At 41.8% G+C, this 17,437-nt stretch overlaps 1 protein-coding gene across 5 annotated transcripts in view; it reads left to right on the forward strand.

The window, feature by feature from the left end:
• HECW1 (HECT, C2 and WW domain containing E3 ubiquitin protein ligase 1) overlaps nucleotides 1-17,437 on the forward strand; it is a 236,734-nt gene that overhangs the window by 149,663 nt on the left and 69,634 nt on the right. For all 5 annotated transcript variants that reach the window (XM_046938349.1, XM_015281616.4, XM_015281615.4 and 2 more), the window contains 3 exons: nucleotides 10,236-10,378; nucleotides 12,354-12,454; nucleotides 13,624-14,988. In XM_046938349.1, coding sequence (XP_046794305.1) covers nucleotides 10,236-10,378; nucleotides 12,354-12,454; nucleotides 13,624-14,988 — 1,609 coding nt within the window. The remainder of the gene's footprint in view (nucleotides 1-10,235; nucleotides 10,379-12,353; nucleotides 12,455-13,623; nucleotides 14,989-17,437) is intronic.

Genomic DNA, 17,437 nt, shown 5'->3' on the forward strand with positions numbered 1-17,437 from the left:
GATCTGGGGAGACCTCAGTGCAGCCTTCCAGTACCAAAGACAGCTTATAAAAAGGTAGGAGACTGACTTTTTACATGAGCAAATAGTAGTAGGACAAGGAGGAGTTGTGTTCAACTAAAAGAGAGGAGATTTAGATTAGATGTTAGGAGGATTTTTTTTTTTACTCAGAGGGTGGTGAGATACTGAAACAGGTTGCCCAAGAATGTTATGGATGCCCCATCCCTGGAGGCATTCAAGGCCAGGTTGGACAGGGCCCTGGGCATCCTGATCTATTGGCTGGTGACATTCCTCACGGCAGGGAGGTTAGAACTAGATGATCCTTAAGGTCTCTTCTAACCCAAGCCATTCTATGATTCTGTGTCACCCATTTGACTTCAGTAGCGCTTGTTTGTATCTGATACATTTTGAAATCAGAGTCACCTAATGCCCATTTATATATAGAGGTTGCTCCAAAAGTAACCCTATTTTTCAACATTGTCACCAACATGAGCAATGCATTTTTGCCAGTGGTGAACAAAAGCCCACATGCTGCATTTGTAAAAACCTGCACCAGCAGAGATGACCCACTGTCACCTCTGCTGAAATGTACCACCCACCACCTCACTGTGCTCACATCTGTCTCGCTCCAATTTATCGGAGGGAGAGGAGGTTCTTTGATGTATGTATACCTGGCATGAGATTAGGAAACAATGGTTCAAATGTTGGTCCGACCAGTTCATTGCAGATCTTAATCAGGAAGATGGGGAAGGGGAGGACGGAGGATTTAGGGTGATGGGGAAGGGAAGGTGGGCGATAGAAAAGATAGAAAGGCAAGAATTGCGTAAAGCAGGGATAGTCACCACCAGGATCCAGCAGTGGTCAGCCTGGCTGACAAATTCTGACAGTGGATTTGCAAATTAAGTACTTAACCCAAATGCTAGAGGAGGTGGTCTGGGGAGAGGGGCATTCTGTACTGCAGTCAACAGGGATAGAAGCAGGGGGTCTGGGTGCTGGTTGCAAGATTGTCAAGGTGGTATTAATGTAATAGGCTGTCGGAGTGCTGAGCCACTGATTCAAGATGCTTTAACTCTTTTTGAAACAACTGTATGATTTTAAACTGTATGTGGATTGGATTTCATCTGATTTTGATCAGATTTAGGGCCCAGATCTAGACTCTGACAATCCTACCAATGCTTCATGTAATGCATTCCATCAGAAGTTCAACGTGAAAAGAACAACAGGAGTATGACACTGATTGAACTTCAATATTTTTTTTTGTTTAACTTAGATAACCTTTCTCCCTCTCCTTTTGGCAAATACAAAAAAATCAGCTGCAGAGACAGGAAGGCCTTTGTACCTAAGCATAAGTCCAGCACAGATGCTATGAAATCTAAGTCCACCCTTTTTATTGTAGGAAAAGAAACACTGTGCCATGCCAGAATAGGGTACCACACAGGTTCTGACACTGTGGTCACTGCTGAATCCCAGGGCAAATAGGAATATTTGTAGGGTTTCTTACCTTTCAGGAGCAGTGGTGCTCGATACCCCGTGCTAGTGATACCACAATATTTTGTGTTGTCATTGAGAAGTACTGTAGTAAGTTTAAGAAACTAGAATTCTCAAACTTATCCAGTTGCTCATATGAGAAGCATTGTGTGGGACAGAAGTGATAGGCACTGGAGATTTTTGAATGGGGAGCAGAATGATACAGATAGAGAGTGGTGAGTACCTAGAGCATGAAATTGTTTCACTAGAGTATATGAAATGAAAAAGCCACTAATGAAATATTCATCTGAATGATTAAATCTGTCTTCACCCATCAAAAGTAATTTGCAGCCTTTGAAGATTTATTTCTGCATATATTGTCCCTGTGACATGATGGGTATCACAAATATATTCTGTTTAATTGTATCATGTATTCAACTCCAAGTCAAGAGCCTAATGCTCTGTGTCACCTATGTATTAATTTACCTACCTTTCACCAGTGAATATACTGACTGTTCTTAGCACTTCACTTGCATTTAACTTTTCTAATCAGTACTAGTAGACTTATTCTTTTCATTTTAGCAACTTTCTTGATAGTTTTTGAGAGCTCATCACTACGATCTATCCATATTCAGGCATGCAAATAATATTTTTGAAAAGAAAACATGGGAATTAATCGTCATCATCAATTTGCTTTCTATGTAAACTATTCTCAGGCTCTGGAAATGTTTCTACTGTCTTATGAATGGTTACAGATATATTCCGTCTGGTCAGCTTTTGGAATGTGTCTTCAGTTTTCACCATATATAAATCATACACAAAACTCCCACAAGATCTATTCATGTCAAGGAGATGAATTATCTTCATATGTAAAATCATTGAAAAAACAAAAATCTTTGAAAAAACAAACAAACAAACAACAACAACAAAAAACCTTAGCACCTAAAAGCAGCTTGCTCACTGAGTCTTCCCTTCAGGTCTTACTCCAACATAAAGATATCAGTGTAGATTCAGATCTATGTTTAGGTCATTGAGATTGCATGAGAATTTGAGTTTGTCAACTAATCCAGAGTATCTTTGATTCTGATTTGCATCTCTTTTAGTGTGAATACAGGAATACACGTCAGTACAGGAGTTGCTGTGTAAATTATAGGAGTATCCTAATGGTTTACTGCTTGCCAAAGCCAGAACTGACGATACTGTTTGTTAAGCCCAAGAAGAGTTCGTATATTAATGTGGGTCTCTCCATTAGGTCACTTTTGCTTCCCTCTCCCTTCACTGTATTCCTATGGATATATTTATTTACAACTTTTTGATTTTTGGTGCCAGAGGAAATATTAGTTAAAGCTTTTTCTTGTACTGGGGCATTTTTAAAACAGTGCCTTGTACAGGTTCTCCAATGTCTAATAATGTGTGCTGTAGCGGTGCAGCATTTATTATAGTTGGGGATTAACAGGGTCTGTCCGTCCTTTCCAACTGGCTCATCATCAAACTTGTAGGAACAAGTATCTTATGTGTAAGACATAAAAAATAATCACTGGATCTTCAGACTGTAACAGTACTGGTACTGACAGATGCCTGTGGAAGAAGTTGCAAATGGGGAAAGAAAAGAGACAATCTGCTTGCCTTTCTAGAGCAAATCTGTTTTTTTCTAGGAATAAAATTTCAGAGGGATGCCAGAACGTCCTAGGAAAGAACCAGAGAATCATAGAATTATTAAGGTTGGAAAAGAACTCTAAGATCACCTAGACCAACCATCTACCTACCACCAATATTGCCCACTAAACCATATCCTGAAGTACTACATCTACCCTTTCCTTAAACACCTTCAGGGACATTGACTCCACCACATCCCTGGGCAATCTTTTCCAATGCCTAACCACTCTTTCAGAGAAGAAATTATTCCTTATATCCAACCTGAAGCTCCACTGGTGCCACTTGAGGCCATTCCCTCCAGTCCTATTGCTAGTTTCATGGGAGAAGAGGCTGACTCCCACCTCGCCACAGCCTCCTTTTAGGAAGTTGCAGAGACCTATAACATCTGCCCTGAACCTCTTCTTCTCCAGATTAAACAGTCCCAGTTCCCTTAGCCACTCCTCATAAGACTTTAGTCTTATGATCCTCCACCAGCCTTCATTGCCCTTCTCTGGACACACTCCAGGGCCTCAATGTCTTTCTTGTAGTGAGGGGCCCAAAACTGAACACAGTATTCAAGATGCAGCCACACCAAAGCTGAGTACAGGGGGACAATCACCTCCCTGGTCCTGCTGGACCACTTCCCCCCAGCTTGGTGTCATCTGCAGACTTACTGAGAGTGCACTCAATTCCCTCATCCAAATCATCAATAATGATATTAAACAGGATGGGCCCCAGTACTGACCTCTGGGGAGCACCACTCATGACTGGTCGCCAGATGGATTTTATTCCATTCACCACCACTCTCTGGGCCTGGCCATCCAGCCAGTTTTGTACCCAACAAAGAATGTATCTGTTGAAGCCATGTGCTGCCAGCTTCTTCAAGAGAATGCTGTGGGATATAATTTCAAAGGTTTTGCTGAAGTCCCACCTGACCCCATGGACTTTATGGAGCAGATTGTCTTTATGGAGCAGATTGCCTTGAGGGAGATCATGTGGCATGTGCAGGACAGCTGGGGGACCAGGCCTAGCCAACATGGGTTCATGAAAGTCAGGTCCTGTTTGACCAACCTGATCTCCTTCTATGATCTAGTGACCTGTCTGGTGGATAAGGGAAACACTGTTGATGTAGTCTACCTAGACTTCAGCAAAGCCTTTGACACTCTCCCACAGTATTCTGCTGCAGAAGCTGGCAGCCCATGGCTTGGACAGGTACACTCTTGGCTGGATAAGGAGCTGGCTGGAGGGCCGGGCCCAGAGAGTGGTGGTGAATGGAGTTAAATCCATATGGTGATTGGTCACGAGTGGTGTTCCCCAGGGGTCAGTGCTGGGGCCTGTCCTGTTTAATATCTTTATTGATGACCTGGATGAGGGCATTGAGTGCACCCTCAGTAAGTTTGCAGGTGACACCTGCAGGTGACTGGAAGTGTTGATCTGCCTGAGGGTAGCGAGGCCCTACAGAGGGATCTGGACAGGCTGGATAGCTGGGCTGAAGCCAGTGGCATGAGGTTCAACAAGACCAAAGGCTGGGTCCTGCACTTTAGCCACAACAACCCCAGGCAATGCTACAGGCTTGGGGCAGTGGCTGGAAGATTGTGTAGAGGAAATAGACCTGGGGATATTGATTGATGCTAGACTGAACATGAGCCAGCAGTGTTCCCAGGTGGCCAAGAAGGCCAATGGCATCCTGGCTTGTATCAGAAGTAGTGTTGCCAGCAGGAACAGGGAAGTAATTGTCCCCCTGTACTCAGCACTGGTGAGGCTGCACCTTGAGTACTGTGTCCAGTTTTGGGCCCCTCACTGTAAGAAAGACATTTGAGGCCCTGGAGCGTGTCCAGAGGAGGGCAACAAAGCTGGTGAGGGGTCTGGAGCACAGGCCTTAAGAGGAGCGGCTGAAGGAGCTGGGATTGTTTAGTCTGGAGAAGAGGAGGCTCAGGGGAGACCTTGTTGCTCTCTCTAACTACCTGAAGGGAGGTTGTAGTGAGCTGGGGGTTGGCATCTTCTCTCATGTAACTAGTGATAGGAATAGAGGGAATGGCTTTAAACTGCGCCAGGGAAGGTTCAGACTGAACGTTAGGAAGTACTACTACTCTGAAAGGGTGGTCGGGCACTGGAATGGGCTGCCTAGAGAGGTGGGGGAGTTACCGACCCCGGAGGTGTTCAAGGAATGTTTGGACATTGTGTTGAGGGACATGGTTTAGTGAGAACCATTGGTGATGAGTGAATGGTTGGACTGGATGATCCTGTGGGTCTTTTCCAACCTTTGTGGTTCTATGATTCTATGACTTGTGACAGTCCAGGTGGAGTAGAAGGTCTCTGTTTCCACCGGAATCATGGGGGGTTTATTTTGCTCCCACCCAGATTTCCAGGTCAGGAGGCTGGGAACCCTGAGGATAGCTAGTCTGACTATTAAAGACAGATGTAAAGAAGGTATTGAGAATCTCAGCCTTTTCCTTATCCCCAATGGTCATGTTCCCCACTTTATCCAGTGAAGGATGGAGATTCTCCTTGGCCTTCCTTTTACTGTTAATATGTTTGTAAAAACTGTTTTTTGTTGTCATTTACAACAGTGGCCAGGTTGAGTTCATGGTGGGCTTTAGCCTTTCTCATTTTACCCCTGCTTATGCTAGCAACATCCTTGTTCTCTCCACAATATAGATGTTGTTTGATTTTATTTGGGTAAACTGCTTCCTAATGTTACTGGAAGAGGTCATTTTCTGCCATCCTATGAGACTCTTAAAAAGTCTTTATTAACATCAACCTTTCCCTTCCCTGTTACTTCCATGTGCTTTGAACAAGATTTTGTTTCAAATCTGTTAACCAAAATGTAATTGTGTCTTACCAGTTCTGTACTTGAATGGGGAAGATAATCTTTCCAATTTTGTTTTCAGAGCTGGTACAAAAATACATGATCATAGTAGTGTTGAGATTGGAAGGGACCTCTGGAGGCCATCTGATCCAGCTAGGTCATCTAGGCTGGACTGTCCCAGATCTCTCAGTCTTTCCTCATGGGAGAGATGCTTGGGTCCCTTAATCATCTTTGTAGCCCTTTGTTGGACTCTCTCCAGTATGTTCATACCTGTTTTATACTGAGGAGCCCACAGCTGGACACATTACTCCAAGTGTGTTCTCCCCAGTGCTGAGTTGAGAGGAGGGATTCCCCACCTTGACCTGCTGGCAATATTTTGCCTAATGCAGCCCAGGATACCATTGCTATCTCATGTTCAACTTGGTGTCTACCAGAACCCCTAAGTCCTTTTCTCAGCTGTTCTCCAACTGGGTGGCCTCAGTATGTTCTGGTGCCTGGCATTGTTCTTCCCCAGGTGCAGGACTTTGCACTTCTCCTTGTTGAACTGCATGAGGTTTCTTTTAGCCCATTTTACCAACCTGTCAGTGTCCCTCTGGATGGAAACATGACCCTCTGTTGAGTAAGCTATTCCTCCCAGTGTCCTATTGTCTGCAAATTTGCTGAGGATATGCTCGCCCTCATTGTCCATATTGTCAACGAAGATGCTAAACAGGACTGGACTCAATGTTGATCCAGTGGGTACTCTGCTAGTTCCTGTCCTCCATCTAAACTTTGTGCCACTGGTCACCATCCTCTGGACCCAGCTGTTCAGCCAGTTTTCAATTCACCTCACTGTCTATCATCCACCCAATTTATCAGCATATGAGGATCTTATGGGAGACACTGTCAAAGACCTTACTGAAGTCCAAGTAGACAATATCCACTGTTCTCCGCTGGTCTGCCAAGCTGCTCCTGTAAGTTTATCAGGATAACCAGGGAATTCATACTGATGACTACTGATGATCTTCTTGTCCTTTATGTGCCTAGAAACAGTTTCCAGATTAGGTGATTCAACTATAATTTTCCAGCTCCTCCTTGTTGCCCTTCCATAAGATAGAAGTGACATTTGACTTCCTCTAGTTTTCATGCATTTCTCTCAGTTGCCATAATTGATAAAAGATTAGTGAGAGTAGCCTCACAGTGACATCATCCAACTCCCTCATCACATGTGGACATCCCTTCAGGGCCATGGACATAAGTATGCCCAGCTTGCTTAAGAATTCCCTGATCCTCTTCCACCAAGGGTACATATTCCTTGTGTCAGCTTTTCCTCCTGGCCTCTGGGACTCAGGATTCCTAAAAGTTGGTCATACCTTGGTGGTAAAGACTGAGGCAAAGAACAGTACTTTAGCTTTTTCCATGCCCTGTCTAACAAGGTCTTCTGTTTCACTCAGAAATTCGCCCACATAATGAAATACTTTTTTTTTTTTCTTCCAGACGCATGAACACCAAGCACTGAACAGTGTAAAAGCAGCAACATTTTATGGCTAAGGTATAGGGACTGTCACTTCTCAGAAAAGAAAGTGAAGAGGAAGAAAATAGGGTTTGATAGTGATTTGGTTCCACCTCCTAAGAGGACAGTCTGATCTTAAAATCTCACAATAACTTGAATAGTTTTGAAAGTAGTTGGTGACTTTTGAAAACAAATTTATCAGTTTTTGATTTCTAAAACCTAGTTGTTCTGCTGGGTTTCATTTTTCAAAGGACAAGTGGCCAGTGTGCTCTCTAAACCGAGGATTACTTGAGGCTCTTCAGGGTGAATGGCCTAAGCATGGGGCATCCACACTCAGGGACTGCCTCTGGACAGTGCTGTCCATTATGAACTAAACTGTATGGAATCAGTGGGAGCAAGTGTTCAGGTAATGGAAAACCAAATTATGTAAAATTATAACAATCTTACTGTCTCCAAACCCATTTATCTGAGTTCATTTTCAATCTCAAACTACATTAGTTGTAAATCCTTTGAGTTCTGCCACAGGGCATCTCAGGTCTTAATTTTGCTTTCAATACACAGCTTGAAAGTGTCAGAACATTGTTTTAGAGGAAATGCTTGGGAACTGTGATCATGGACCAGAAGCTGGTCCCAGGCCAGTCTTGTATATCCCCAAGTGCAGCATGGTTGGCAGGTCAATTTAGAACAGTGTTAGATTTTACAGATTATATGAAATATCACTGTATTTGTATGCCTAAGAGGCACAGCTTTCTGAGGAAACAATGATTTCCTCTGGCTGATTCCAACACAGTGTATTCCATGCGTCCCCTCAGCTTGGGTGTTGACAAGTGCTCTGGAAAATGTCAGTGTGTTTCTTGTGCAAAAAGGGAGCCACCAGACTTGGTTCCATCTGGTACTAAAAACAAATGTGCATGCAAGTTCTGATTTACTTCAAGAGTTGTACCACAAGACAAGATATCAGTAATAGAGGAAAGTACAGTTCATTAACTTAACTTTTGTTTCCACTTATGGACAGCTCAGTCTCTAGCTGTGTGTGTGAGCATGCTCTATCTCACAGAAATCATTTTACAATAATAGATGTCAACAACAGTATAATGGAAAATTCATTAAATGACAAATTACATTACATTAAAGTAACCTCATTTAGTTAAATGAATATCTTCTGCTTTCCTTGTATGTGTCATGAATGGGCAGTTACCCAAGATACCCATACTGTTATGGTAATATAGTTTATTTTAATAAGGTAGTGTTCAATATACATGTGAAAATAATGTTCCTTCTTTTGTAGGGTTTAGACACAGCAGTATGCTGCAGAGGTGTAGAAAATGAGAAGAAAATAGTGCTTTGGAGGTTATTTGAATTGTATTTCTCAGATTGTTTATTTATTTGTTTATTTATTTGCAGGACCTATTTATGCTGCTCATTTTAGTTGAACGTGAAGCTGTTCAAACTCAGCATTTCTGAAAATTGGATAACGACAATTTAGGGCATAACTCCAGGCCTCAATAATCCAGAGCATTATTGCATTGTGAAGACTATTTCTGGCAGTGGGAAAGCTAGAAAACCCTTTCACCTGTCTCAGTGTTCACTTAGTACAGAAGTCAGTTTCCAGTTCAACACTGACTTTTGAGCTAGACAAACAGCTGTCTCACAGATATCCTACTTTTGCATGCCATAGGAGAGAGGTCTTTCTTTTTCTTTAATGTCCTCATGGTAACAGATCTGTTTGGATAAAAGCATTCAGTGAGTCATGTCACTAGCTCATGGTCTGTACTGAATTTAGGCAATCTAGGAGCAAGCAAGGATAAGCAACTAATATATTTCCTTTTTACTGTTATCTCTAACAAGCTTTGCTTTCCCTATGGGGACATCCCTATATCTCCAGTTGCTGTAATGCTCCTACGCTTGGAATCCATACATGTGGAATTCCTTGCAATTATAACTTAAAATACCACCCTCCTTGTTTCTTCATGAGGTTTGTGTACACACATTCTCTTAAGGCTTGCTGAAACATTACATGTAAGTTAAAATAGATTTTCTTAAAACCAGACCAGCTGAGGTGGTGTTGACAGGTTTCAAAGCATCTAGTGACAGCACCAGTTTTTGATGTTGCCATTCCTGTCTTCTCTGGTAGCCTGTGCCATGGCTTACTTTCTGGTTTAGCTGTGTGGGATCATATTGTGAACCACATCAGGAAATTGATATACAGATAAACAATGTTTTCAGACTGTTCCCTTCTAAATTAGGACAGAGATGAGAGTGGGAGAGATTTCAGTATATATCTAAAAACTGTGATCAGCTGTTGTTCACTTCATTAGTTCCCCACTACTCGCTAGCTGAGGTGTGCTGCACAGCTGAGTTGTCACAAATAGCCAGTCTAGAGGAGGAACATGCTGACTAAACCTCTCCATGCTTCCAGTTCTGTTGTACTTACGTGCAGCTATTTAAAGTATTTAGAACTTGTGTGGAAAAAAGGATAAAAGATCATCTGGCCAATTGCATTTAGATCAATAACTACTGCTAGGGCAGAGTTCATTAGATCCCATAGATATACTTTTCTTACCATAGACAAGCCTTTGCTTACTAATATGACATCAATATGAGAAATTCTTTCATTCTCCAAGCCTGATTCTGCAGTGTTACACAGTACCTATAGGATGTTTTCAGTTGATTGCTTTGAGCACAAGGTATTTTTATTTACAGGCCTATGCCTTGGATTCCAAGGCCCGTTTCTGTCCTGTGAAAAAGCCAGAGAATCCCACAGGCTGATCACATGCAGCAGTATGTTGTGGCTCAGCCACCAGCTTCATGTTCTTTACTCTTCTTTTATTGCAGCAATTCAGCTTTGTCTCACTGCCCACGGATGTCCTGGAAATAGAAGTTAAAGACAAATTTGCAAAGAGCCGACCAATCATCAAGCGTTTCCTGGGAAAACTCTCTATGCCAGTTCAGCGTCTCTTGGAAAGACATGCCATAGGGTAACTTTGCTGCTTGTACTTTGAGCTGTTTAAGGAGTGTGCTGCCAATTTGAAGTTCCTGGTGATATGTCATTAAGGTTATATAGTGTTGTTGTATGGGCATTATTAAACTGAGAGTTGCCTGATGAATGATGTTAGTCTTTATTAGAATGTATAGGACTATGGGCCAACCAGTGATTTCTCTCTATAACCTTATCTGTTACATTTTGAAATATGAGAACTGGCATTTTGGAAGGGTTTTGTGTGTATCCGGGCCATGAATCTGGAGAGTGCAATATTTTCAATTTAAACATTGTTTTAGTGCTATCGACAGGCTATTTTCATGTTTCAGAGAATTAACTCTGGACTAGAATCTTGCCTGATCTGTTCCTCCTCCCTTTAGACAGTGGAAATACTGTAGAAATATACGTTGTAACTGAGTCTTTCTGACTCTCCCCTACTGCAAAGGAATATCCAGCTCAGATTAGCATCCCTGCCCTGCTTCCCTATTATAAGAATGTCCAGGGAGGGTGTGCACAGCAAAAGTAGCATACTCCAACTTGAGATGGATGGATAGCATGCTGACAAAGCCAAAATGTTTGCTCTGAACTTTAAGGTTTAGACTTTCAGGAGCAGGGAGAGAAAGAGGAAGCTACTGAAGAGAGCATAGATCATTCAGTTGCCAGGAAGGCATTTCTGAAAATTGGATCTCAGTTCAGCTGAACAGCATGATGCTGGGCTTGTTGGAAGTGTTTTTGAACAGCTGGTTCAGAAACTGGCTGTGATATTGACAGCTGAATCTACCAGAAGGGACTAAGCTACATCTATGTTTCTCAAGCAGGGGAGATAGAGTGGCTTTTTAGAAACCAGATGGAACAGAACAGCTTGGGGAAAGTAGAGCTTTGTAACAGATATCATTGACTTCCCTCAATGTGGAAAGATTTGTCATCATCATCTGATTATATCTTCCTATTTTACTTCCTTATGGAAAACACTGTCTATCTAAGTACATACTTTGCCAAGAGCAGTGCCTCCAGCCTGTACCTAGATCTAGCTTAGTTTTAATACCACAGTGGCTTTTAAATCTCAGTCAAGCTCAATGAGAACCCACAAATTAGAAAGATTATACATAAATCTTGAGATCATCTCATTTATGTGATTTCCAGTGCATGTTAAAATGCCCTAGTAAATATATTGGGCCCAACTGGGGACTATGTTTCTTTAAAAGATATATAAATATTACTATTCAGTGAACCCTCTGCACTTAAATGCTTTGCAAACATTGATTCAGCCTCATTTTGGGCAACTGGGAAGTTAATCTCTTCTGTAGTTTCATTCTGTTCTGAGGGGTGGATGAAGTGTGGCAAAGGGAGGGACCTGCACAAGGACAGAATGGAATCATTGATCAACTTTGTCAGGAAGGTGTTCTCCTGATATTTCAGCTTCATAGAGGTAAGAGGGGTGGAAAGAGATGAAGAGTAGTTGTTCAACCAGCTTAAAAAGAGAAGGTGGTAAGTGGGGACTGATCTATACAGAATTTTGAAAGAAAGTACAGGAAAAGTGAATTTTATGCAGATATTGAAGGAAAAGAAATACAGAAATGTGAGATTCTGCATAAGGGTAGATATGATCAGATCACCAAGGAAGTCTTGTTACAACAGCTGAAGTGGGAGTTGTTTGCTTCCCGTGTTGATATTTCCATGCACATGCTGCAGAAGTTCCATTTCCACCATTCCCTCTCTATATATACATATGTGCTTGTGTATCTCAAAAACCTGTCTGAATCACTGACTCAGCTTTTCCATTGTAATTGAAGACATTGTCCTCTCCTTCTCTGCCATTTGTTCTTTTGTATGCAAGTCAACATGCCTTCATGGCTGGGTTGAATAGACTCTGAAACTCATTATGTATTTTTGTAGGACACAGCAGCTTTATCTATGGACAGTAGACATTTGGTAGGTTATAGTCTATTGTGACAGTATTTGTTTTCTTTCAGGGACAGGGTTGTAAGCTACACTCTTGGTCGCAGGCTTCCTACAGATCATGTCAGTGGCCAGCTGCAGTTCCGATTTGAGATAACTTCTTCCATTCATCAAGGTAATTCTTAGTCTTCATGCACCCTTTTTTTAGCTCTTTTTTGGCTTTGCATTCATTTCTCCTCAGAAGTCTAAATTCTTTAGTGGCAGCTCTGGGACTTCAGGTACAGTCATGAGCAAAGGAAAGTGCATAGAATCTCCAGTCCACAGAATGCATTATGAGTTGCAGTTTCTTCCCTACTTCCCCTTAGCTTACAGCTGCTACTGTGTCCTCCTGTTCTTGACTGCTTCATATGGTCTCTCATGTCACTGGAGAGAAGAGGATGAAAAACTAAGGTCCAATCTGCTTCTCTATTATCTGTCCTGACACAGTGTTTGGTGGGCTATTGTAGAGTCATCAACATTTGAGCATTTTATAAGTAAAAGTGAATAATTCGATAGCAAGGATGATTGAAGACTTCCTCGTTTTGACTATCATTAATATAAAAAAAAAAAGTAAAAGAAAATGTATTGTTCCCCTTCAGTCATGGTGGTGTCAGTTTGAATTTTGGTTTTGTGTGAAAATCTCAGTAATAAATAATTAATAAATAATAAAAAATGCTCAGGGGCTTTTTTCTTCTCTGAACACATGCTGTCTCAGGTACACTTTGTCAAGCCAACAGCTGCATTAGTACTAGGAAATTGTGACCTGCCCCTTACTGGAAAAACATGACTTCTTTCTTTTGACTGGTGGATGGGATCAAAAAGCCCAGGCTGTCTGGCATCTGGGAGGAAATCATATCAAAGAAAAAATTTACAGATTTCAGAGGGTTGATAAACAATTTATTAAACTCTCTGTTGTAAAATCTTGTCAGCTTCTGCATGACAAGAAAAATGTAATTAAAGCATCAGAGAAGGCATCCTTGTCAATAGCATGATACTCCTTCCCATGCCCATTGGCTTAAAGGGAAGTTTCAGGAAAGGTGTTACCTTCAGGTTATATTGCAGGAAGGCAGTATGCTGCATATACATTACCACCATGAGTAAGTTCTGTGATTGTTAAATCTACTGCACAAAGGCTGCCTAGCACAAAAACAGCCTTTTTTTTTCAGTTAGCCACTCATTTCACTCTGATTTATATTTTAATTTTCTCAGATTGCTGCGGATGCCTCTGTTCTCACAGACAAACTTCTGGTTCAGTCAACATTTTGTGTTAAAAGAGTAAGTAATTTCTTTTCCTGTCTCATACAGATGATGAAGAGGTCACCATTAGTGCAGATCCTGAGCCAGCTGACCTCCAGGAAAGCCCTGTGAACAACCCCACAGAGGAAAGCCTCGGTGAGCCTCCATGCATCAACACAGTGACCTCAGAAAATACAGTTCCTGAAGAGCTAAATGGATACAGTGTGAACAATATTGATAGCCCAGGGGCTGTCAAACCACCCAGGGAAGTCAACCAGAACAACATAAATGAAGAGCTAGCAGGAGATGAGGAGGTTGATGCCATGCCAGTTCCTGAACCCTTGGAATCCATCCGAGGAGAAGTGCTGCCTTCTTTGAATGCGACAGACCTCACAGAGCAGCTGGGTCTGCTGGCTTGCTTGTCTCCTTCTGAGACTGAAGTTAGGGAAAATAGCAAAGTCAATTCTGGTACTCAGGGAGATGATGGAGTATTGAACAGTACAGAAACTTTAGATGTTAGTGAGGTGAGTGCAGATGTATATGCTGACAAAGACCTAGAGAAGAGTCATGAAGAAGAAGGGGCTTCAGCCCGAGGGGAGGAAGACAGCAAGCTACAGCTGAGGACCACAGCAAAGAGGAAAACAAGGCCATGCTCCCTGCCTGTGTCTGAAATTGAGACCGTTATAGCTTCAGCTTGTGGTGAGCCAGAGACCCCTCGCACTCACTATATACGAATCCACAACCTGCTCCACAGCCTGCCCTCAGCACAGATGAGCAGTGATGGGGAAGAAGAGCAAGATGCTGGCAATGGTGGGGAGAATGATGAAGAGTCTACAGTCAAGGAAGTGTTGCAGAAGGAGACAGTCAGTGAAAGTGAGACAATGGCAGCAGAGCCTCCTCCAGAAAATGAGGCCGAAGAGAACTTCAGCCAGTGCACAGTGCCTCCTGGGACCTTAGACGAGCAACTCTCTGACTTAAATGATGGACTGGTGGATGGGGAAAACCCTAGGACAGGAAGCGAAAGCGAGTCAAGCTCCAGACCCAATGGTGACAACGAATGTGAGGCGTGCGACACCTCTTGCTACAGCCCCTCCTGCTATAGTACCTCCTGCTACAGTACTTCCTGTTACAGCACCTCTTGCTACAGCACCTCCTGCTATGACAGTAACAATCGCTTCTCCAGCCATACCCGCTTCTCCTCTGTTGACAGTGCAAAGATTTCTGAGAGCACGGTCTTTTCCTCACAGGATGAGGAGGAGGAGAATAGTGCTTTTGAATCGGTGCCAGACTCAGTACAGAGCCCTGAGCTGGACAGGGAGCAAGTGGATGGCTCCTCCCAGTGGCCAGATGAACTAGTAGCTCATGGTGGGAATCCACAACTAGCCGCAGAAAGTCTAGACACCCCAATAGCAGGTCCAAGCAGCAGAAGAGAAGGTTAGATCCTGAGAATCAATGTACTGAGCAACCCTGATTATCTGGGTGTCACAGAAGGCATCAGATAATTAAGGTTTCAGATAGCTCATGGCTTATTTCATAAAAACTTGGCATCTCTGAGCTGGGTGATATTTTAGGGAGGGTTGGATAATTGAGCCTGTCTTTAAATATCCCAGCATATACAGATGGGGATCTGTATATATGGATTCCTGTAGATATACATACATCATTATAAAATCAAGATTAGCTGAAGTTATGTGGCAGACCAGCATTATCACATCCACCAACCCATTCCTTATTTCCTGGGATTATTTCATTTCACATATCTGATGTATTGCCATGTCTCTGCTAGACAGTGAGAGGACCAGCTTGTGCTTGTCAAGGGGCAGACGTGCTGATTTACTTCAGTGAAAGATCTGGGCCAGTGTCTGTGTATGACATACACAGTCATGTATGTGGAGAAAAGCAAATGTTTTCAAGTTAGAAATGAAACAGCTGCCTCTTACAAAGCCTGTTTACTCAAATTTCATGATATTTTTTTTTGTTTTCAAACAAATCTACATCAAATTACACAGATCATAGGGCAACTCAGAATACTTTTTTTCTCAGATTGAACTATATCCAACAAAATTCTTGTCTTATCTTTCTCTAGAGATAAAATATAATTTAAAAAATCACTTCTGTCTTCACAGTGTAGATATTCTTTTTCCCAATCTTTCCAAACCCCAACATTAAATATATACCTTCGGTAATTTTTTTTTACATAGTATAGAGTTACATTATTTGGTTACTCATGTTCAGTTCACTTATCATTTTTCTCAGGCTGAAGAAGTAAAGGCCTCAGAGGCTGCTATGGTCAAGAGGTAGAATTTGCATTCCCACATCCTGAGTCAGCTGTCCCCTGGTATAAGTGACACCAAATTTAAACAGCACTGAGAATAACGTAATTGGCGATCACTAGGAAATTCCAGCTAAAGCATCCTTGTACCTTTTTATTGTCCGTTCCCACTTCATTTACCCCAGTCTTTCACTGCTCTTGCAGAAGAAAAGGTGTAAGGGGATGGTTAAACCCTTGATTCTAGCCCAAACAATTAATTCTCAGAAGTACAGAGAGAGATAGAAATCCTCAGCAAGGTGGACCTTCCTTGCAGGTGAGGGTCTTTGTATACCCAGGAGTGTGTGTGTGCATGAGACTGTTCTTACAGAATTGATGGTTGTTCTGGACCATGTGCACTTCTGAGAGGGGTCTGGGGAGAGGATGTCTTCTGCATATGGATTCAGCATGGCTACAAAATTTTGTCTCTCAAGTTATGTAAAGTACAGCAACTCTGCTTTGGCTGGCGGAAAGAGAGAATGTCTGAAAGACAGTCCTGTTCTTAGCACTCTTTTGGTATGACCAGGGGGTACTTCAGTAAATGTGCATGTAGATCCATGGTTTGGTGGCTGTTACAAATACAGTAGATGTGGTCACCTCCATCCACTCCAGGTGACTGATACTACCATGATTCCACTGGCATAACTGTCATGTCTAGGGGAGAGTCAATTATGGTGAGGTAAGTAAAGAAACACAGATGGATGTTCTGGTAAATTGTGCTACAACATCTGTAGAAACAGCACAGTTTTTAAGGCTATGAAAGATAGACTTTTAGCACCGGGTACTAAGTTACGTAACTCTGCTGTCTGTGCAAAACACACAGCAGATATGACCATTAGATATGCCTATACACAAGTGTTTTAAAGGAGAAATTTAAGCCATATGGCATCATCAGAGCACCTAGAAGAGGGAGTATTCTTGACAAGTATTTTTTTTCACTTCTGGATGGTGTGAGGTTTTTTTTCAATTTTATACAAAATTAGCTTCTGCCTTTTTGTGTTTGTGTATGTTTATTTTTAGGCATTTTTTTATATATTTGGTAGCAGTATGGTTTTTTTTAACAAAATGTTATTTCATAGGGTATTAAAATAACACTGATATTAGAGACAGATAAACCAGCCAGCACAGTTTGGTTCAGCTGAATGGTCTGATTTTAATTTTTAAGTGTCTGTTACTAGGATAAATAATCTTGGTTTCTAAGGTTTTAAGGACAGAATGAGAAGGAATCTGAATTCTTTTTATCTTGTAGTTTCCTCATTCTCATAGTAAGTCTAAGATGAGGAATAGTTTTTCTTCCTTACAGTAAACTTCTTTGTATCTTAAAGGATTCTATAAAAAAATATCTGGATCTTAAGTTATTCCTCTCAAAAGAACATCAGTTTGGACATTTACATAGATTTTATTTCTTTCATATTCAGATATGTAAACATATATACAGTATTACTGTTTTCTAAAAACTACTTGCACTGTCCACTGTGTGTCAGTTTTCCTTCTTCTTTCCTTCTGTATCTCAGGTCTTCTCTCTTTATCTCAGGTCCCGACTATGTTTCACTATCTTTTGTCCTCTTCTACCAC

The sequence above is a fragment of the Gallus gallus genome, chromosome 2 (assembly GCF_016699485.2).
Source record: "Gallus gallus isolate bGalGal1 chromosome 2, bGalGal1.mat.broiler.GRCg7b, whole genome shotgun sequence".
In the NCBI taxonomy this organism is placed as follows: domain Eukaryota; kingdom Metazoa; phylum Chordata; class Aves; order Galliformes; family Phasianidae; genus Gallus; species Gallus gallus.